This window comes from Mytilus galloprovincialis, chromosome 11 (genome assembly GCF_965363235.1).
Source record: "Mytilus galloprovincialis chromosome 11, xbMytGall1.hap1.1, whole genome shotgun sequence".
Lineage (NCBI taxonomy): Eukaryota > Metazoa > Mollusca > Bivalvia > Mytilida > Mytilidae > Mytilus > Mytilus galloprovincialis.
Window position 1 is genome coordinate 84,886,765 of NC_134848.1, and position 24,903 is coordinate 84,911,667.

The window sequence follows — 24,903 nt, forward strand, 5'->3', positions numbered from 1 at the left end:
ATGCATATTTCTTTTTAAATTTCTAAAACAGTATAACAATTGTTGCAAAAAATATAAGTATAGACCTTTACTAAGGGGTTATCCATCCCAACTGTATGCTTTTTTATCGGATAAACTGCTGATACATTAAAATATTTCAGGTACTTTTTGGTTATATAACTTCTCACGTTTTGGGGTATTTATATACGTTGGCTTTAGATATTTGTGATAAAGCAGTCCTAATGAGGTAAATCAAAATATACGTGTTGGGCTTAAAAATAATGAAGTGTTGCATTCGACACAATGTGGTATAACATGTATAACATATGACACATCAACACCCAAATTATCTCTATATCTTTGAATATGTATTCATGACTATTTCATAAGTGTGATAGCTTTTGTTGTAGCTTATTTTTTAAGTAGTTTTCTATTTTGCAGGTACCAATGGAAGGGTGCTTTATTTGCAAATTATCCATAAATGACGGAAGAGCAACTGTAACATTAAGAGAAAAGGGAGCCCGAAATATTAACGAGTTCAGCAAGCTACGAAATGATACCAAAGTTACTAAATCTGGGGACGTAGTACACCAGGATTGTCGCAGGGACTACACAAATGCTAAGTCTGTCAAACAAAAAGAACTAGATTACAAGACTACTGAAAATCGGGTTTTAAGATCACAAGAACAGTTCAACTATCGAGATAACTGTCTTTTCTGTGGACAGTTTGCAGATGTTAAGGATAAGAGGAAAGGTACTGATGTTTTTCCAGTCCGAACAAAGGATTTCCAGAGCAATATAGAAAAAATCTGCCGTGAGCTAAACGATGAATGGGCTACACATGTATTAACCAGAATTGTATTTGTGCATGATTTGCATGCTGCAGACGCAGTTTACCATCAGCGATGCAGTGTAAATTTTCGAACAGGAAAAAGCATTCCATCCGGAACACCTAAGCAGAGCAAAAATAAAACCGGCAGACCCCAGCATCAACAGACACAAGCTGCATTCCAGAAAACTGTTGAATATCTCCTACAAAACGAGGATGAACAACTTACGGTTATTGAGTCAGTAGAAAACATGAAAGATTACTGCGGATATGCAGCTTATTCGACTGTTCATATGAAATCAAAAATCCAAAAGTACTTTGGAGATGATGTGATTATAACAGAAATAAATGGGAAACCAAATGTTATTACACTCCGCAAAACTGCAACATCAATACTTCATGATTTTCATCAGAAGAAAAATGCAAGTGACCCTGAATCAGAGAAAATGAACATTATAAAAGCAGCAGCAAGTCTAATAAAATCTGACATCAAATCAAAAATTGGCACAAAAACTGAGTATCCATCAGTTTCCGATGTTGAATCTTTGGAATGCAATGAACACTACCTACCTGACAGTTTACGGTTGTTTCTGAATAGTTTAATAAGTACCTGTAATCAGTCTGAAACTGTCTGCTATTGGCCAAACAATAATTCAAGCTACAATACCAAGATCATTAATAGCACCTTTATAAATAGGCCTTGCTGTACAAATGCATCACCATTTCGGTTCCAGATTTTTGATAGACTCTCTGTATAATATGGGATTCTCATCATCGTATTCAGAAGTACAAAGGTATGAAATGAATGCTGCAATGTCCCAAGGAACTGATATACCGGAAGTAACAGAAGAAGGAAATCTTCAGTACATAGCAGACAATGTTGATCATAATCTAAGAACTATCGATGGTCATGGTACTTTTCACGGCATGAGAATTATAGTCAGCGTCACACCAGGATTTATTAGAACAAATTGTAAAGCAAAAACAGATGTAAACATAGAAGAACTCAAAGAAATTGGAAAAATTGATATTAGACCATATAAACTGAATAAAGAAACTCACACATCATTGAAATTCATGAAATTAAACGAAGTAAACGCAACCAGTTATTCGGAATCATTAAGTCTACTCTCTAGGACTGTTTGGCCAATAAAAAGTACTGGATGGTCAGCATTGTTTCTTGATAACAGTTTTTGAAGGTATCATACAAAGTAATATCTCGATCGAATCATTGAATGACAACCCAACTTTAAATATTATATCTGAACGCATCAGATTATTTAGAAAATCTTTGAAAAATTGCCGCACTGCTTCCCTTTGGTTCCATTATATGGATATGGTTGAACTTCTCCGTCAATTGATCACTGCTGAAAGGACAGGAAACTGGAACTTACACTTGAAAAGTCTCCAGCAGATGCTCCCTTATCTAGCTGCTTCAGGACACAACCTATATGCAAAATGTGTTCACATTTATTTACAACAAATGCAAAATCTGCCTGCAACGCATCCTGCCTTAGACAATTTATTCAAAACAGGACACCATGTTATCAGACGAACTGATCGTTTTTGGGTCGATTTTTCTGCTGATCTGGTAAGAGAGCAAGCCTTTATGAGAAGTTTAAAGACAACAGGTGGTCTGACCAGAGGCCGTGGTTTGACCGAATCGCAAAGACGTCTATGGCTGTTATCAATGCCACAATGTTCACAAATGAATGAAGCAATGCAGAAACTTACCGATGTGAACTATAATACAAGTGAGAAGCACAAAGAACTTTGGAAAAGTAGGATAGATCAACACAAAAAAGACGTTAAAAAATTTAAGTCATTTTTGGGGGAAAGAAATTCTTTCAGTTCTGATATTAGTTTACGGAATATTGAAACTGGTACACTAGCTGATGAGAAAGTTAACGTAGAAAGATCAGTGGATATAGGAAAAGAAATATTAAAGTCTATGGAGGATCACTATGCAGACGATTTTGTTTTCAAAAAGAACAAACAGGTGGTAACTTTAGCAAGTAAAACCAATATAAAGATTGATGGCGAAAAAGTGGTTGTTGACCCCCAGTTGCTATTTCAACGACTTGTTGCAGCGGCAAAGAACATTTTTCCTGATATTTCTGAAGTTTTCAAGTTTGAACTGTCAAGTACTCCAGCGGCATTTTTCGAACCGTCAGGACTAATGCGACAAGTTCAAAAGGCAAAATAAGGTGATGCCTTATGGAACATTGGAGACTGTGCTATAAACAGAAAACTTGACTCTAAGCTACATTATGTCATTGACGGAGGTTCTTTAATTCAACGTCTACCATGGAATAAAGGGTCAACTTACGGAGAGATCTGTCAACAATATGTGGATTACATAAAACGACGATATGATCGACAATGCAGTTATCGTATTTGACGGCTACACATCAGGGCCTAGCACAGAAGATCATGTACATATGCGCCGGACAAAAGGAGTGGAAGGAGCTTAAATCATTTTTAAAACAACGACCCCTTTCAGAGGTAAAAAAGAAAATTTTCTAACTAACAATGAAAATAAACAAAATTTCATAAATATGCTAAATGATGCCTTAGTAAAAAACGACTTTCAGACAGAACATGCAGATTCTGATGCTGATGTTCTAATAGCAAAGACAGGTGTCAATCAATCAATATCACACCCTACAGTAGAAATCGGGGAAGACACAGATGTTCTAGTTCTTCTTATATTTCATTGTACACTTAGTTCACATGGACTTTTTTACAGATCTGATCAGAGCAATCGAAAACTCAGTTCGAACAAAGTTTGGGATATTCAAAAAACTAAGCTGTTGTTGGGACCAGAAGTTAGCAAATTACTTCCGTTCATACACTCAGTTACAGGATGTGACACGACCTCAAGTCTGTATAGTATTGGAAAAGGTCCCGTACTCAAAAAGATGTCCGAAAATGAAGAACTTCGTAAATTGGCATTACCATTTCTTAGCAGGTGTTCCTCTGTAAATAACATTGTCAATTGTGGTGTGCAGATAATTGCTTATTTGTATGGTAGCGTTCCGCACGAAAGTCTAGACATCATTCGCTACAGAAAATTTGCAAACAAAGTACTGTCGAACTCAGTTACATTTCTACAAGTTCAAACGCTACCACCAACATCAGCTGCAGCAGAACAACACTGTAAGAGAGTGTTCTACTAAATAATAGAGTGGACAGAAGAAACAAATCTTAATCCTTTAGACTGGGGTTGGTCAATAACAAATGACAGATTGACACCTATAAAAACTACCCTTCCAGCAGCTCTGGATAAACTGTTAAACATAATAAGATGCAAGTGCAAAACAAATTGTGACACACGTAGGTGTACATGTCGAAAACACGGTCTAGAGTGCACAATCGCCTGTTCTGAGTGCAAAGGACATTTATGTACTAACGCAGAAAAGATAGTTTTTGAAGAAGACCAAAACGAATAAAACTATAATTGATATCAAAGTTCGTTTTTATTCCATTATTATATTGCTCAAAATAGTAATGATAAGGTAGTTGGGGTTAATTGGTTGTATACCATTGTTATTTTACTATCTCATTGACTATATGACAGTTGTTCTTCGTCTGATGATTTTCTGTTTTTTATTGTGCCATATAATTATGGACATTTTCTTCGGAGTTCAGTATTTTTGTTAATTTACTTTTTTCGTATTCCCTTCTTAATGTTCATTTTTTATAATTGTGGTGTTACAACAAAAAATTGTCTATACTTTTTTGGTTACAACTGACGTGTGTGCTTTTATATACACTGTTTGCATTTATCATATGCTCTTAATAGGGTTACTACAATCCTGTTCCGTTTCTTGAATGTGACTTACCAAATTATACGTGCTACCGTTTTTTACTAACATAAGGAACATGTCCGGTGTCATTTTATTTGGCTTATCAAATTTTATCCGATACACATAATAAATAACCAAGTTTGTGTTCTTAAAAAATGATTTTATCAAAAATCGGATGTGTTCTGGATGAGAATATGTTGTGTTTACTCCTGATTCTGATACAATTAGTTCTTTAAAACTAATGTAAATCATCTTTGAATTATAACAAATACGTGTAGTCATTTTGTAAAATGTTGTAGCGAAAGTAATTTGTTGATTGCGTAATTTTATACGGTTTGTTTAACTATAAATGGATCTCAGTCATATGTGGCATATTGCATTTAATTTTGTGATTTTTGTTTCTGATTTTTTAAAATATCTGACTGTCATTGTTCAGCAGAAGTTGATAAGAACAAGTGGGGTACAATATACATGTTATAAGTTACTCAGAATTACATAAACCTCTATTTGGAATATTGAAGTAGGTACTAAACTGACAAATTTCACTAACATCAATTTCATGTGAATTTAAATTCATGTGGATCTCACGTGAAATTCTCGTAAATCTCATCTAAAGTTTATACGTAAAATCAGTTAATGCGAGTTGCATATGAATCTATCGTAAAACTCACGTAAATTTCAGGTGAAAATCCCATAATGATTTTTTTCATGTGAAATTCACCTGATTTTGTAAAATATCGTTATACAAATCACAATTACATTTTCAAACTTTAAAATCATAATAAATATTTACATTTTGTATCTATTTAGTATATGGTGTTTTATTGTTATTGCTGTCAAGATATCAGGATCTTCTAAACTCATGGAACTAGAAAATCTTTTCAACTATTTGTTTTATTTTAAATTCAACGGACAATTTTTTGCTGATTAATGACAAAGGAACATCAGATGCTTTTCAACTCATTTTTTCATTTTAAATTTAATGGAAAAGTTAAATCGAAAAGACAGGTTTGTAACCATTTCAACACGTTTTTATCTTTTGTGTGGTATATATATAAATATACGGGCTGTCAAACAGAAACAACTCACAACAATCATACATCGAACAATCTTGATGTTCATCACACACATTTAAAGGCGGCAACGTTTATTATTGTTTGCTATCTAAACATAATTTCATTGGACACTAACTTGTATTACCATATTTTAAAGTTAACCTGGTCAGGGAGGCCAAAATGCAAATGTATATTTCATATCTAAATTAATTAAATACTATTGTGTAAACATCTAAATTCGATAATATTAATTAAGCATAAATTATATCACTAAATAATATGTAAATAAGATCTCAGACTTATAGAACTATAAAAAAGCTGGATTATATTTTCCCTGTGATTCTTCTGAGTCTATTAATTAATTTTCTTTTTCCATTTTTGTTTTGGCTGACCGTTTTGAAGGAAGTTTACACTGACACTGACTTCGAATAAAATCCCAGTTCACTGAAAAATATTCGAGAATCTGATGTACAGTAGTTGTCGTATGTTTATATAGTTCATACGTGATTTCGTTTTTCGTCTTTATATAGATTAGTCACTTGGTTTTCCCGATTGAATGGTTTTACACGAGCATTTGTTGGGGCTCTTGATAACTTACTGTTTGGTATGAGCCAAGACTCCGTGTTGAAAGCCATACCTAGGCCTATAATTATTTACTTTCATAGGTTGTTATTTGGATGGCGAGTTGTCTAATTGGCACGAATACCACATATATCTATACACAACTGAAAATGTTGCCATGTGTTTAGGGATTTGATTTCCTCTGAATTCTGTTTTTTTGTGGTTTTATTGGTTTGCACGCTTATAATACATCCTCGTCTGTAACACTTCACTGATAATGAATCAACATACACTATCATGTGTGATGATATTTTCACATTTAGATGTAATGAATTGTCACCAATTAACAGACTTTCGACGATGTCCTGATAAATTCACAGTTGATCCAAATTAATTCTCAGTTTTCTGAAGATGATACCCACAAATTCAAAGAAAATTGACAAGAATCTGGCTTAATTCCGACTTCTTTGAAGATTCTGTTCAATTCAATAAAACAAAACATTTCAAAGAAATTGAAACTTTGTTTCGTCCCTCTTTAGTTTACACAAAACAGATTTTAATGTGGTGTCAGCATATCAATTAGTCGTTGATTTTAATGTAGTGTCAGCATATCAATTAGCCGTTGATTTTAATGTAGTGTCAGCATATCAATTAGTCGTTGATTTTAATATAGTGTCAGCATATCAATTAGTCGTTGATTTTTCTAGACGAGTAGCTGGTCATCTTACTTAGTTTTGACCATTGATTTCAGCGATTTGTATTGTATTGATATATTTTACACAACATTGTCCAGTATGTGATGTTGTTTTATATGTTAATATCATCAATTGGAAAGAATACTAGTTTCAATTACTGCACTGCCTTTGCTCCGTTTCTTGCTGTGGTTAAGAAGCTTCTTTGGTCCGATCCATCTCCTTTTTTTATTCTGAATCACCAAAAACTAATGTTGTTATCAGATAGGTTTAATAAACAATAAATATGTGTTGGATTATAAACATGTGGGTCTTATTGTACAAATCTTTTTGCACTGAATCATTCATTGTTTTGTTTTGTTTTCTTACAACGATTTTTTTTTTAAATATTTTATTGACTTTTTTTTTTAGAAGTTGACCGGTTGTGTTAAAGTTTTTAATAAGATAGTTTAACAAACATACCAAATTCCGACGAAATTTCAAAACGGAAAGTCCCTAATCAAATGGCAAGATTAAAACATGATTAGATAAAAAATAATAACAAAAATAGTCGTGTCAATAACATAGAGAGATGCTTTTATTTACTTGTCTAAATGATAGAAATCTAAAATTTGAACAAGTAATACATTCTAAAATTTATTTAAAAAAAAACCTGTCCTATATTCTTTTGTGGTTAAATTACGCTGCAAATGTTTGCACCTGTCATTAGTCAGGAATCTGATTTACAGTAGTTATCGTCTGTTTATGTTATTTATATATGTTTTCATTTCTCCTTTTTTATATTGATTAGATTGTTGGTTTTCCCGTTTGAAGGGTTTTACCCTAGTAATTTTGGGATCCTTTCTAGCTTTTTGTTCAGTGTGAGCCAAGGCTCCGTGTTGAAGGCCGTGCATTTACCTGTAATGGTTTACTTTTTAAATTATTTTTTGGATAGAGAGTTGTCTCAAAAGCACACACACCACATTTTCCTACATCTCTTTATTCTATCTATATATTTCTGTAGCACAATTGTATTTAAGAAAATAGTGCTGATGATGGGTCTATGTTGTTTATATAGAATATACATGTACAGACATGCAACAAATTAATACATATTGTACATTCTTGTTTCGTTATCATCTGTTTAAATATGCTGCCAAGAACACGTTTCGTTGACATACTTAGTAAACTACTTTAATGGAAACAATATTTGATTATGAATTATAAAATTACAATATATTTATGCATATTCACAAAGGATTTTGAACAGGCTTCAAGTGTCTACATCAATCTGTTTCCTAAATTACTATTAATAAAACAGATTTAAGGCAAACATATTTTTTAGACCAACAGCTTTTTGCTCTATTGTTAGATTTTGTTTGTATTTGAGTATATCTCATCTTAAAAAAGTCAGTCTTTCACCAGTATTTCGAAATGTATTGAAAAAATATAATTCTGAGATCTCAAAAAAAAGTAAGTTAAATAAGTATTCCTTCTGTTTGTATGTTGTCAACGGATTTGTATGTTATATATGATGTTCATATTTATGCCATCTCGTCTACGACTGAAGTTATAATGTCTGTTCTATGTGTTGATATTACAGGATGGAAAAACACCATTATGTCTTGCTGTCCAGAAAGGAAACTTAGATATAGTCCAATACCTGATCACTGTGGGCTGTCAAAGAGATGCAAGAACCAATGTAATTATGATTTTTATTTGATACTTCTCCTCTTTATTGTGAATAAATACAAAAGCATGTTGTAAATCAGACAACTTTAATATATTCCTAATATAGTTAACACAATCTTGTTCCCTTTTCTAGAATGTGACCATCCACATTATACTTGTAACAGAGTTTGTGCTAACATAATCAACCAGACCGTTGCCACATGTGTCATTTTATATGTTTTGTCAAATTTTATCCGATAAAACATGATAAAACACCAAGTTTGTTTTCTTACAAAAATAATGTTATCAAAAATTGCTATGTTTTGCATGATAATATGTTGTGGTAACTCCTTATTCAGATAATATTAATTCATGTAATTCTTTAGAAATAATTTAAATCATTTTGAATTAAAGCAAATACATTTAATCATTTTGTAAAATGATGTAGCGAAAGGAATTTATTGATTGGGTTAGTTCATACAATTTGTTTTCCATCAATGAATCTCAGTCATATGAGGCATATTTGATTTAGTTTTGTGATATTTTTATCTGATTTTTTTAAAATATCTGACTGTCATTGGTCAGAAGTTGATAAGAACAAGTTGTGGTACATTCCTAATAACTCACTATTATCTAAACCTTTACTTGTTATATTGAAGTAGGTTTTGTTCTGGCAAATTTTACTTACATCAGTTTCACTTGAATTTAAATTCACGTGAATCTCTCGTGAATTTCTCGTAAATCTAATCTCAATCGAATTTATACGTGAAATCAGTTAATGCGAGTTTCATGTTAATCTCATGTAAAACTCACGTAAATTTCACGTGAACATCGTACTTTAAATATATGTTCAAATTTAATAAAAATCATGAAAAATACAAAATACAAATTTTCAATTGTGACATTCGTGTATAAGTTTTCAGGTGATATTCAACTCAAACGACCTTATTCATGAAACGAACGCTTAAATGTTCATGTGGATTTCTCGTGAATTGCGATTCACATATGCAGCAAAATAACAACCCGTTGAAATTGAAAACCAAAATTGTGTAGGATATTGTTGTTGATTTAATATTTATGAATCAATCAAATGAAGGTCATCACTCACAATTTCTTCCTCAGTCATAATAACCTTCCATCATTACCGAACTGAACAAAGAAATAACACGACGGGTGTCGTATACGGTGCAGGAAATGCTTACCCTTCTGGAGCACCTGATTTCATTCCCGGTTTTTAGTGGAGTTCGTGTTGTTTCTTAATGATTATTTATAACTATTGATGTAAATGTCCTTTGGTTTTGTGAGTCTTTGTTTACTCCTTGGTTTTGATTATTATTGTCTTACATCAAAGTAAATAACTATGTTTGCGGACTATACCTGAGGTCTGCCGAGCCATGTGTAGGATACCGAGGAAGTTTTAAATATTTACATGAAAGTACATAACTATGTTTGCAGTCTATACCTGAGATATGTCCGAGCCATGTGTAGGATACCATGGAAGTTTTAAATATTTACATGAATGTACATAACTATATATATGTTTGCAGACCATACCTGAACAAGAAATTAAATTGGTGTGGCCTTAAAAGGTTTGATAATCGTTTACATGCATTACCGTAAAGCTTTTTCCATAGATAAAATAATGTCTATGAAATAGTTTTTTTTTACCTTTTTTCTTAAATTGATGTAGTTTTCTCTTGCGATCTCTGAAGATTGAATTATGCTACAGAATTTTAAATTTGAAAATTATAAAAACATTACTTTGACATGTTTGACTTTACTTTGGGAGTACAAAATCTCAATGATTGATTGTGTACCCTTGTTATTTTCTTATCAACCTTATTACTACACTATCTTTCTATTTCCTCTGTGAATACAAAATCTCAATGATTGATTGTGTACCTTGTTATTTTGTTATTACCCTAATTACAACACTAACTGTCGATTTCCTCTGTGAATACAAAATCTCAATAATTGATTGTATAGCCTTGTTATTTTTTTATCAGTAATCTATTTGCAATAAAATGTTACAACTAGAAAAGTCTGTAAAAGTTGAACAATTGGAACACTGTTTTATTCTTACTGATTCTATGAGTTTGAAGTAAATCTTATATTATATTGATAGATACATATGCATATTCCTGGTCATGATAACAGTCAGGTCACTATCAATGTCGGTTAGATATAAAAAAAAAACTTATCGTTTGAGTAAATGGCCAAAATTCAACATTTACTTTTAAAAAAGTAAAATAGCCATGACCTCACAACTTTTAATCGGTCAGGTCATTGTCAACGTTGGTAAGGTCACGTTTTCACAAATTTCTAATACTTTAATCATTTATTTTTATTCTTTTTTATGTATTTAATCATGAAATCTTATTATCTTTCAAATTTGAGATAAATCCCTTTAGAAACAGAGAAGTAAGAAGCATTTTCCATTTGGTCCGGTCATTGATAATGTTGGTCAAGTCATAATCATATGACGTTTTTGAATTGTTTTAAACAAACATTGTTTTGCTTTCTGCTGTATGTGTATTATAGGCGGAATTTGATCATATATCAAATTTGAGATAAATCATTTGAGATATAAAAAGAATATAAGCATGTTTTATTAGGTTCTGTATTTGTCCTGTCATCGGTCCAGTCATTAGTGTAACTCATATTTAAACAATGTTTTAACAAAGCGCAAACCCAACGGTATGGAATAAAACTAACGGGTTAGTTTTTCATGCTGAAGAATGACAAATCAATGCGTTAGTTTTTAGTACTAACTCGTTGAAAGTGAAAACCAACGAGTTGAAAGTGAAAACCAACGCGTTGCAAATTTTATAAGGTATGTACATATTGCTGTTGACACGATTTGATTTGATTTGATTGTTGGTGTTATTACGCTTATATGGTATTTTGTGTCGGGAAGATCTTCGATAAGAAAACTGACAATACTTGCCAATTAAGATTGGAGTCAAGTTCATTCGGACGTCAATGCTACGAACGGCCACTCTCATGTATTACTTTGTGTACTGACATTATCCTTTTGTAAACATCTGATATGATTTGTTGATAAATTGTTGATGCGAAAACGTTCTTGGTTGCATTTTGGAGATACAATTATATACACGCAGATCCACTGTCAAACAATTAAAAAAAAGCAATACTTGTCATATTATATTTGTATTAGGATTTGTCTCCTCGACAGAAATCAAGATACATTAATATCATTTACATTAAACTTTTGAGATACAACTGACGTGTGTGCTATCATATCCATAAACATTTTCAGTAAATGAATACATGTTTGATGAATTATATGTATGTTGGTCTTACAGGAGGGTTTTACACCGCTATTGTATGCTGTGCAGCTAGGACATATTGAGATTGTAAAATACTTGGTGACAGCTCAATGTGACATCGAATCAAAAACCAAGGTAACCAAATATATCATCTTATCCTACTTCTTTTTATATTGAATCAAAACAAATGTGTTGTTAATCATACAGGTATAGTGGACAACACGTCCGTCTTAGTAAATATAAAATGTCATGTTTACTTGTCTCGTCCAATTTTATCAGAAACAAACATAAATGACAGAGTTTGTGTTCTGACAGAAACAATTATTGATAAACACGAAAGAGCTGAGAACACATATGTTAATTAGCCAGATAGAATCAATGTTAATCATCTTTAAAAAATACAATTATATAAAATTTTCTAAAAACGTGTTGTATATGTGTAGTGTAAAGAGTAAACAGTTATCTAAATCAGTTTTAACCACTAATTTTAATGATATATATTGTATTCATTTTTGCTTCACAATATGGTCAAGTTGATGACACAGTATGTGATGTTTGTTACACATTGGAAGATGACTATTTTTCTGATTTTTTTTCGTATCTGTAGCTCAAGAAAAGTTGTGTTTGTTACAAACTAGTATTTAAACCTTTATTTGTGATATGTAGGTACGACACTTGCAAAGTTCACCAACATCAATTTCTCGTAAATCTCATCTAAAACAAGTTTATACGTGTTATCAGTTAATACATGTTTCATGTGAATCTCATTTAAAAACTCAAATAAATTTTACGTGTTAATCACATTCTATTTTTTCATATAAAATCCACATGGAGTTTAAAATATCTTTAGTTAAAAAAAATTGATATGGTCAAATTTATTGAAAAATACATTTGTGAAATTCGCATAAAAAATTTCCCGTGAGATTCATAAGCATCCCAATTAACGAGAAATTCACATGAACATTTTAACGTGAGTTTCATGTATAAGGTCGTTTGAGGAGAATCTCACATGAAATGTTCATGTGAATTTCATGTGAGATTCAGTTTTAATTATGTGAACACATTTTGCCTGATAACAAGTATATCAGTAGGCATTTTTGTCATTGACAGTATAAGCCATACCTTATGACAGTTCCAAAGCGTTGGTTATTTCTATCCACGCGTTTGTTTTCACTTTCAAAGTCTTGCTTTTTACTACAAATACCTTTGTGTTCACTTTCAACATATTGGTTATCATTTTCAATTCATTGGTTGTAAGATCTAACACTTCAATTCGTTATTCATACCGTATGAAAAACAAACGCGTTGGTTTTTCAATTCTTTAGTGTAATTTTTCGTTCCACATCGTAAGTTTTGCACTTTTGTCAAATAATCAAAATCTCTCTATTAAAGTATTATTTAAATAGGTAACGCTAAAGACTGGACAAGTGACAGGAAGAAATGAAAAAAAAACAATTAATTTTATTCAAATGAATTATACTGTTTCTCGATTTTGAAATATAATAAGATTCAATCAGTTAATACAAAAACGTACCGGAAGTGAAAACTTCAATACATATTAGAAGCTTACGATAATGACAACAGACCAACATCTTTTGTTTAGTTTTTTGAATATTTCCTAGAACAGTAAATAATTATTTGTGCAGACTATACTAAAGGCATGCCCGAGTTTTTGTGTAGGATATCGTGGAAGTTTTGAACAGATATATCATGTTAATGAGATGTATTTGCGAAAAATGCCAGTAAAGAGGATGCTAAATTTCGCGAGCCGTAAGGCGAGGGAAATTCATTCTCAAGACTGGTAGACCTGAAAAGGAATTTTTATTTTTTTTCCAAAATTCAATAAATGTATCGCTTGTTAAAATGTTTGATAATCGTTTACATGTGTTACCTTTAAGCTATTACTATAGATACAATAATTTATATATGATAATTTGTTTTTATATTCTTTTTAACATCCGCACAGTTTTCTATTGTGATCTTTAAACTAAAATTTGAATTATGCCAGAGAACTAGTATTAGGTGATACACACATTTGTGATTTGTATTAAAACGTTACTTTGACATATTTAACTTTCTTATGTGAAATCAAGATCTCAATAACTGATTATGTACCATTGTTATTTTATTATCACCCCTGATACAACACTTACTTTCGATGTCTTCTGTGAATACAAGATCTCAATGACTGATTGTGTACAATTGTCATTTTATTATCATCCCTGTTTCAACACTGACTTTCGATGTCCTCTGTAAATACAAGATCTCAATGACTGATTGTGTACAATTGTTATTTTATTTCCCCCCCCCCCTTTTACAACACTAACTTTCGATTTCCTCTGTGAATACAAGATCCCAATGACTGGTTCTGTACCAATGTTAATTTATCATCACCCCTATTTCACACTAACTGTTATTTTTTTCTGTAAATACAAGATCTCAATTACTGATTGTGTACCATTGTTATTTTATGCTCAGCAACACTTAGGCCGTGTTCACACCAAACACTGTGTACAGTAAATATGTTTAAATTCTCCCTCGCCCTGCTCGTCCGAATTTAAAGTATTTAATATCTAAATTCAATAGGTTATAAACAAAACAAACACAGATATAATATTGGCTACTCACAGTAACCTATCATTTTCTCTTGCGATACAATATTTTATTTTACTTTCTTGTACATATTTCTTCAATTCAAACCACTGACATATAAATCCATGACATATACCATTGTTTCTCATTCGCATCTTTTCTTTTTCCTGTGTTAATACCTCCAACGCATGTACGTATGTAATAAACATAGCAGCAACTGTCAATATACCAATGTGACCAACTTCAATTCGACGCAACTGCAAGCACCTTCGATAATATTACATTAAAATGCCAAACTTTATATAGTACCATTAAATCCCACCCGTAGAAACCGCCAAAACTTTCCTCTTGCATTATACACCCGACATCAAACTCTATAAATAGTACATACTGTTGCAGAACTAGTTATACTAGTTCCCATCTATAAATAATTACCACTAATAGCAAACGGGAAAACACCAATTTCAAACGAAATAAAATATATTTACATTAGGTTTAATGTAATGAACACTAGTTTCACATTAAATTTGTTCACACCTATACACCTTGTTTAGCTACCTGTACATAAGTGTTGTTCACACTTGTAAACTATATGTCATTTAAATGTTCATTACGTAGAACAGAATTCAAAATTTCGAACAACTTTTCTATCAGTTAGGGAATGACCATTTGACTTTAAAGAAGGGGGGTGATTTTACCACAATTTGATTAAAAAAAATCGGGTCATACAGATGATTAGAATGAACAAATATTCTGAATACAAAGTTGACCCATACATTATAATGTCAAATATTGAATTGGTACCATAGAAAAAATAAATAAATATAAACTTTCGCGGGAGAAAAAAAATCTGACTCAGAAACCCACCTTTTTTGAAGTAAAGTGGTTGCTCCTTTAAGAAAGTCAGTTTGGATAATTTGCAGTAGTTTAAAGAAGTCTCGATTACGCATTAAAAACGTAGGCTGCATAAGCTTTCTTACAGACCAGACGACGAAATAGATTGTGATGTTAAGGATCACTACATTTCTATCTTTTCTGTTTGTTTCAAATGGTATATTTTTCTCCAAGGAGTATTTACAAAAAGGAGGAGGTTATGTTTTGGTTTTTTTTCTAACTGGATTTTAACGGACCTGAGATACTGTACAACCAAACAATTAACCTCGCCCTTTTTCAGTAATGCATTTATGAGTGAATCGTTGTTTGAGTAAAGACCAGTGGCAAATATTTCTGTCAGTGTGTACGTCCAGTCGATTCAGGACCTTTTCAAATGAATTATGTGTTCGGCAATGATGATGGATGAGTCTTGTCTGTCTTGATAAGAGGTTAATAAGGCTACGTAAAGTGTGTTAACAACAAATAAGTTCATCAAGTTTAGACAAATATTTCTGCAAAGAACTTTATTAATAAGTGTTATAAGTATCAATTTTACATAAAAATCGCTTCTTTCTAAAATATACATGGGAAAATTAAAGTTCTGAATGCCTAGTTTTGTGTTTTACTCAAACAACGATTCACTCATTCGTTTCTGTGTGTGTTGCATTTTAACGTTGAGTCTTTTGTGTTTTCTCTTATTTTTGAGATATTGAGATCAGACGTGGCACGGTACTTGTCTATCCCAAATTCATGTATTTGGTTTTCATGTTATATTTGTTATTCTCGTGGTGTTTTGTCTGATGCTTGGTCCATTTCTGTGTGCGTTACGTTTCGGTGTTATGTCGTTGTTCTCCTGTTATATTTAATGCGTTTCCCTCGGTTTTAGTTTGTTACCCCGATTTTGTTTTTTGTCCCTGGATTTATGAGTTTTGAACAGCGGTATACTACTGTTGCCTTTATTTGTGTACACTTAACCTACACAAGGTCTACATCGACTATCGACTGCATGTAAACAAAACACGATTTACACTACATATAAATATTGAGTCTTATCAATGAGAACGTAATTATGTTTAGTTTATGTGTGGGTTACACTTACACAACACCGAGTTTAGGTCAATGTGAACACGGCCTAACTTTTGATTTCCTCCGTAAATACAAGAACCCAATGACTGGTTGGGTACCAATGTTAATTTATCATCATCCCTATTTTACACTAACTGTTGATTTCTTCTGTAAATAAAGGATCTCAATAACTGATTGTGTACCATTGTTATTTTATGTTCCCCCATATAGCAACACTAACTTTCGATGTTCTCTGTGAATACAAGATATTAATGACTGCTTGTGTACCCTTGTAATTTTATTTTTACTCCTATAACAACACTAACGTTCGATTTTCTCTGTGAATACAAGATCTCAATGATTGATTGTGTACCCTTGTTATTTTATAATCACCCTAATTATAATAATAACTTTTGCTTTTCCCTGTGAATACAAATTTTCAATGACTGATTGTGTACCATTGTTATTTTATTATCATCCCTATTCAAGCACTAATTTTCAATTTCCTCTGTAAATAATAGATCTCAATGACTGATTGTGTACTATAGTTATTTTATTATATCCCCTATTACAACACTTACTAAATAATTATTTGTGCAGACTATACTTAAGACATGCCCGAGTTTTTGTGTACGATATCGTGGAAGTTTTGAACAGATATATCATGTTAAGGAGGGGTATTTGCGAAAAATACCAGTAAAGAGGATGTTAAATTTCGCGAGCCGTAAGTCGAGGGAAATTCATTCTCAAGACTTGTAGACCTCAACAGGATATCTTTCTATGTTTTATTTTTTTCCAAAATTCAATAAATGTATCGCTTGTTAAAATGTTTGATAATCGTTTACATGTGTTACCTTTACTCTATTCCTATAGATACAATACTTTCTATATGATAATTTGTTTTTACATTCTTTTTAACATCCACACAGTTTTCTATTGTGATCTTTAAATCTAACATTTGAATTATGCCAGAGAACTAGTATTAGGTGATACACAAATTTGTGATTTGTATTGAAATGTTACTTTGACATATTTAACTTTCTTATGATAATTCAAGATCTCAATAACTGATTATGTACCATTGTTATTTTATCATAACCCCTGTTACAACACTTACTTTCGATGTCCTCTGTGAATTCAAGATCTCAATAACTGATTATGTACCCTTGTTATTTTATTATCACCCCTGTTAGAACATGTACAATACTAACTTTCGATGTCCTCTGTGAATAAAAGATCTCAATAACTTATTATGTACCAATGTTAATGTATCATCACCCCTTTTACATCACTAACTTTCGATTTCCTCTATGAAGACAAGATCTCAATGATTGGTTGTGTACCAATGTTAATTTATCATCACCCCTATTTCACACTAACTGTTGATTTCTTCTGTAGATACAGGATCTCAATAACTGATTGTGTACCATTGTTATTTTATGCTCACCCTTATAGCAACACTAATTTTCGATTTCCGCTGTAAATACAACATATCAATGAATGGTTGTGTACCAATGTTAATTTATCAGCACACTAACTGTTTATTTCTTCTGTAAATACAGGATCTCAATATCTGATTGGGTACCATTGCTATATTATGCTCACCCCTATTGCAACACTAACTATCTATGTTCTCTGTGAAAACAAGATATAAAGAGCCATTCTCTGTAAGCATCAACATTTCTGATATAGGGTGGGAAAGTGAGGATCTCAAATTTCAATGAAACTTAGTAGTTAATACTCATATGTCACCCTTATTTGAAATTTAGTATCATATTGATACACAGAGTTGCGGTTGCCATGGTTACTAAATAAGTAATAACTAATAAGGCTTCTACAAGAATCTTTCAATCAGTGAAATTAGTGTTTTCTTTGCATATAAAACAAAAAGCAAACTGTTCTGAGGTCATATTCTTTATTTGTCATCATGAAGACAATGATCTAAGCATATAACAACAATAAGTTCCTATCACAGTTTTTTGAAGCTGCCAAAAACCTTGGTTTTGGGATTTCTGGAAAATTGTATTGTTTACCAATTTTAATAATAGACTGTGAAACAATGCACCGACAGATGTTCTTGAAATAATGAATATATACTGCTTAAAGCATAAAGTCCAAATATAAAAAAATTGGAGTAGTGTTATTTCTCAAAACAAAACAAAAAATGCGTTGCCATGGCAGTGAATGAAAAAAAAAATTTTGAAATTTTTTTTTTTTTTTCCAAACTTCCATAAATGTATCGCTTGTTCAAATGTTTGATAAGATATTCCTATAGATACAATACTTTCTATATGATAATTTGTTTTTATATTCTTTTTAACATATACTCAGTTTTCTATTGTGATCTTTAAATCTAAAAGGAGTATGTCCATAATTCAATAAATGTATCGCTTGATAAAATGTTTGATAATCGTTTACATGTGTTACCTTTAAGCTATTCCTATAGATACAATAATTTCTATACGATAATTTGTTTTTATATTCTTTTTAACATCCATTCTATTGTGATCTTTAAATCTAAAATTAGAGTTATGCCAGAGAACTAGTATTAGGTGATACACAAATTTGTGATTTGTATTGAAACGTTACTTTGACATATTTAACTTTCTTATGTGAATTCAAGATCTCAGTAACTGATTATATACCCTTGTTATTTTATTATAACCCCTGATACAACACTAACTTTCGATGTCCTCTGTGAATACAAGATCTCTTCCAAATAAACTGACCACAAATGTTACACAAAGATTATCTGATAAGAAAGTCAATGTTTTGGCATTTTCTGTTTTAACTTAAAAAATAAATATTTCTACTACATGAAACATCATCTATGTATGAATAATCTTCATAAGAATTTGACAATCAGATCACTGTTTTTTATCAATCATGTCCAGATACAGTTAAAGGATTGAAAAGTAAACTTATAAATATCTTTTATTAATTTTGTGTTTTAAATGTTGAACAGATTGATAAATGTTGTCATTTTGAAGATTTATTTTCCGCATTTTTTTTTTATACATTTGATTTAATGATTAAACACAAGCTCCTGAATATTCAAACACAATTTTTAATACAATATTCATGAAGCAAAGACAATTTGGTATAAGAACACCCTCCCCCTTTTTATACGCCTATTTTCAGGATTTCTTATGGTATATATGTGTTTGTCCGTCTTTAACATGTAAGACATTATAACTTAAAACTTTGGTGATTTTACGGTCTGCTGAACATAAAAAATCATATTGTGAGTGGGACATCCGTGTACTGTGGACACATTCTTGTTGTTTTTAATTTTCATTTTAAAACATCTGCAAGTGCTGGATTTTTTCGTTGTATTGAAGACCCATTGGTTGCCTTTATCTGTTTTCTGTTCTTTTGTCGGGATGTTGTCTCTTTGACACATTCCCCATATCCATTCGAAATTTTATTTTATATTTCAACTAATTTTTTCTTATATTAATGAGATTTAAGAATAAAAGAGATTTATATATATATATATATATATATATATATATATATATATATATATATATATATATTGCCCTCTATTCAGTGGAAAATGAAAGAGGGGTTGTCCACTTTACATTCGTACGAGACCATATTGATGATAATATAATAATATTATTGACTTGTTTTATCAAAACGTATCAAATTTGCTAAATTTAAAATATTTATCATAGCATTTCCAAATTAGCTGCAGAAATCCTAAAAAAAATTAAATCATGTATTTAAGGTAGATTCATGGTCTACCGCCATCTAGGATTGTACAATCACAGTACACAATCGGTCTAGTTATTTGCTCAAATCAGCAAATTTGGAAAAAGATTTGCAATTTAATGGTTAGACTGTTTATAAGCCATTTGAGGGGAGATAACTCTTTTAGTACAAAATTTATACTTGGCTAATAAGGAAGTTTTTTATTTATACTTGTGGCAAGAAAATAAGTTCGGTGACACCATGTTTTCTTTTTATTTTCTTAAAACATATTATGAAACCTATCTTCTCACAATTTATTTCAAAATTCTATTTAAGGTAGCACAATACAAAGATTTGTTCACTCCCAATCAGACAGCTTTAAACTGATGTAATTCATTTAATCCTTCTTTATATATTATAAATGAGGTACCAAAAGAAAGAAGAAAGATTCATCTTTCAAATTGTGTCAATTTCATTATGACATAATTATTGCATAATTAATTATTATGTAATAAGTTGCTATATTGTGATGTCCAAACTTGAATAAATTTAGCATCTTTGTTCCTCATAACATCCCAAAATATTTAATAGATTCTTGTACAACACAGCTTGACCTCCAAAACTGTGTCTCAGATTTCCAAAAACATCAATAGAACAAATTTCATACCCAATTGAATTTAGTGGTCTCTTATGAATTATTGTTGCAAATTTCATTGTAGATTTATGAGAGAATGAAATACAATATGAAAAATCTGAGACACAGTTTGGGAGGTCAAACTGTGTTGTGCAAGAATCTATAAAATATTTTGGGATGCTATGAATAACAAAGAAGCTAAATTCATTCAAGTATGGACATCACAATATGGCAACTAATCACATAACAATTAATTATGTAATAATTATGTCATAATGAAATTATCACAATTTGAAAGATTAATCCTTCTTCTTTCTTTTGGTACCTCATTTATAAAATTAAAAGAAAGATGAGTGGAATTACATCAGTTTAAAGATGTCTGGTTGGGGATGAAAAATCTTTGTATTGTGCTACCTTAAAGCACTCTTATGTGTTTTTACATGAACAAACTAACCATATTTAGGCAATTTTCAACGACGCATAGCCTTAGAAATAGCACGGTGACTCAAAATTTTTATCATATTTTGAAAAAAGTATAGCAAAATCCTCGTTTTGGCAAATTATAAAAAAATTCTGTCTCTAAAAAACATTTACTTATGATCTACCTTTAAAAAAATTAAATCTTGTAACCATTTTTCCACATACTAAACTTAAAGCTCGACTGAAAGAACTCGTCAGTTTATGTTTCTTTAACAAAAAGGGCGCTAGTTGTGCTCCTTTACTTGCAGATTTGTTTTTATATTCCCATGAAGCAGAATTTATCCAAGGGCTTGTACAGAAAGGATAAAAGAAATTAGCCCAGTCTTTTAATTACACCTTTCGGTATATTGATGATAATAGATTCAGTGGTCACTTACATTTAGAATATCCAAGTGAACTCGAAATTAAAGATATTATGCCGACACAAATACATATGCTTCATATTTAAACCTTTTTTTCTCGAAATGACTACTGATGGTAGGATGAATACCAAAATTTGAGACAAACGCGATAATTTAAATTTCCCTATAGTCAACTTTCCATTTGTGTGTAGCAACATCCCAGCGGCACAAACATATGGAGTATATGTGTCGCAATTGATACGTTACTCTAGAGCTAGCTCACAGTACGTTGATTTTATTGAACGGGGAATACTGCTTTCTTAAAATTTGCTAAGACAGGGCTATGAATCAATCAAATTAAGGTCAGCACTCAAGAAATTTTACGGTCGCCATCATGAGCCGATTGACCATTATGACAAAAGTGTGTCAGAAATCATATCTGATATTTTTCCTCAGTCATAATAACCTTCCACCATTACCAAACTGAACAAAGAAATGATACGATTGGTGCCGTATACGGTGCAGAAAATGCTTACTCTTCCGGAGCACCTGATTTCACTCCCGGTTTTTAGTTGAGTTCGTGTTGTTTCTTAATTATTATTTATAATTGTTGATGTAGAAGTCCTTTCGTTTGTGAGTCTCTGTTTACTCCTTAGGTCTGAACCCTCCCGCTAACTAACCTGGGATAGTGATGTATCAGAACAACATAAAAACATGTGGCATTACATGTTCTAGAAACATACGCCGAATGCACGGAGAATCGTCCTCGGTACGACAGGGACGCGTCTAAAATAAGTTCAAGGGACGATTTTCCTTCGTAGCGTGACTTTTAACTGCGTTATACAAACGTCAGTAATACGGCAACATATGTTACTTGAACGCCAGATAAACGCACTAGTGCAAACGATACAGATATAATTGACAAGTTGGATGCGTTCAAAATTACTGGTAGCGTACGTGGTTTGTAGGTGCTATACGAGTATGTGTGACGCCGGTATTATATCGGAAATAGATAAATTAAATTTAATACGACACTTTATTTCGACGTTACGATTTGATAACTATGTACATGTATATAAGTAAATTAAGTGCTGAATTTACCTTATATTAGAATGATCAACTTTGATTGGTTGGTAGCCAGTATATTTGTCGCATATTCTAACATTTTTTTTTCTCATTTCAAACGAATTTGCATGTTTTTCACCAAGCACTGCCAGTGAATTTGCCTCAAATACCATGGTATATTTACCATTTTGGATATTCGTTTTTCGCCCTATCGAGCATCTTCCCGCCAATTTTTTTTTTCGGATATCACGTAACAGAAAACAGCATGCAACGCGTTTAAGTAGATGACTTTTGTATAATTCCCGTGGTTGTATGATTATATCCTCTTATCCTCAAAATACCCCTCCATAACATGATATATCTGTTCATTGTATGTTATGTGTTTCCTTTACTCTCTTAAATTAATCAGTCAATTGAGATTTAGAAATATTTTTCCCTTTTTTTATAACTTGAAGGGAAAATTCAGTTGCAGGAGATATATAATGACCATTTTGCAGAAATAACAGAATCCACCAACACCCCCTTCCCCCCAAAAAAAAAATGGAAAGGAGATACGTCCAGTACAAAAGGGAGACACACCTGTATGTTCTTCAATATATGAATGATTGTTGATTGCTTAACGTCCAGTGGCAAATATTCAGGACTATTTTTTTTTAGTAAGAACAAAATTGATAGTACTATTGATTTCATCATCAAGTTATAAAAAAAAGAAGACAGCAATTGCAGTTGCCTACATCTATTAACTATATATAAAATCTTTCATCTGCTTCTTTGTCATTTTTTTTTCATTGAGGAACTGTCTTGTTAATGAATACGCCATTTTTCTTTTTATCAATATTTAAAGTCTATCCTTAATGACGCTTTGTTTTCATAATATTTCCTTAATATAAGTAAACGATTGTTTGATTTTCTGTGGTGGTATAGTAGGATTATGAAAATGAAAAACCTGGCTTGATATGAGCTAGAAAAAAAGAACTTTGCAAAAGACGAACTGAACTTTTGTTTGCAGCACAAAATGCTTGAAACTAATGTAAAAACAAAGAAGAAAGTAATAAAAAACATTCGTGGTAACAGATGAAAATTTGTTTATCAGTCTTACTGCTCATCCCTCATATACCAAAACAAAATTAAATGGTGGTCCCCTCTCTTTAAGTGTCCAAATTAATACGTATCTTAAGAATTAGAGGAAAACCCTTGAATAATTTTAAAATTAATATCTGTATTAAATCAAAGGAGCTATCATAATAATAAATTCCATGAATGAATATGTACGAAAGTATTACAGAAATATTTGCTTTTTTACTAATTAGTTAATATTTGTGAACTCTTGTTATTTTATTATCATCCCTATCAAAACACTAACTTTCGATTTCCTCTGGGATTACAAGACCTAAATGACTGGTTGTGTTCCCTTCTTATTTTATTATCATCTCTATTACAATATTAAAATTTGATCTCCTCTGTAAATACAAGATCTCAATGACTGAGTGTGTACCCTTCTCATTTTATTATCAAGCCGACTATAACAATTTTTCTCGATTTACTTTGTGAATACAAAATCTCAATGACTGATTGTTTACCCCTGTTATTTTATTATCACCCCTAATACAACACTAACTTTCGATTTCCTATGTGAATACAAGATATCAATGACTGATTGTGTACCACTGTTATTTTATTATCACCCCTATACCAAGACTAACTTTCGATTTCCTCTGTGAATACAACATCTCAATGACTGATTATGTACCATTGTTATTTTATTATCATCCCTGTTACAACATTAACTTTCGATTTCCTCTGTGAATACAAGATCTCAATGACTGATTACGTACCCTTGTTATTATATTATAACCCCCTATTATAAAAATAACTGTCGAATTCCTCTGTGAAAACAAGATCTCAATGATTGAGTGTGTACCCTTTTTATTTTATTATCACCCCTATTACAACACTAACTTTCGACTTCCTCTGTAAATAAAAGATCTCAATGGCTGATTGTGTACTATTGTTTTTTCATTATATCCCCTATTACAACACTAACTTTCGATTTCCTCTGCAAATACAAAATCTCAATGACTGGTTGTATACCATTGTTTTTTACTATCTCGTTGACTATATGACAGTTGTTATTCGTTTTAATGATTTTCTGCTTTTTATTTGGCCATATGATTATGGACATTTTCTTCGGAGTTCAGTATTTTTGTGAATTTACTTTTTTGCATTCCCTACTTGGTGTTCATTTCTTATAATTGTGGTATTATATACATTATACCAACAAAATTGTCTTTA

General features: G+C 31.5%; 1 protein-coding gene across 1 annotated transcript in view; it reads left to right on the forward strand.

Moving 5' to 3' along the window:
• The window catches only part of LOC143052947 (uncharacterized), a 605,057-nt gene that overhangs the window by 248,718 nt on the left and 331,436 nt on the right, over positions 1–24,903 (forward strand). The window contains exons 9-10 of the mRNA XM_076226129.1: positions 8,508–8,606; positions 11,902–12,000. Coding sequence (XP_076082244.1) covers positions 8,508–8,606; positions 11,902–12,000 — 198 coding nt within the window. The remainder of the gene's footprint in view (positions 1–8,507; positions 8,607–11,901; positions 12,001–24,903) is intronic.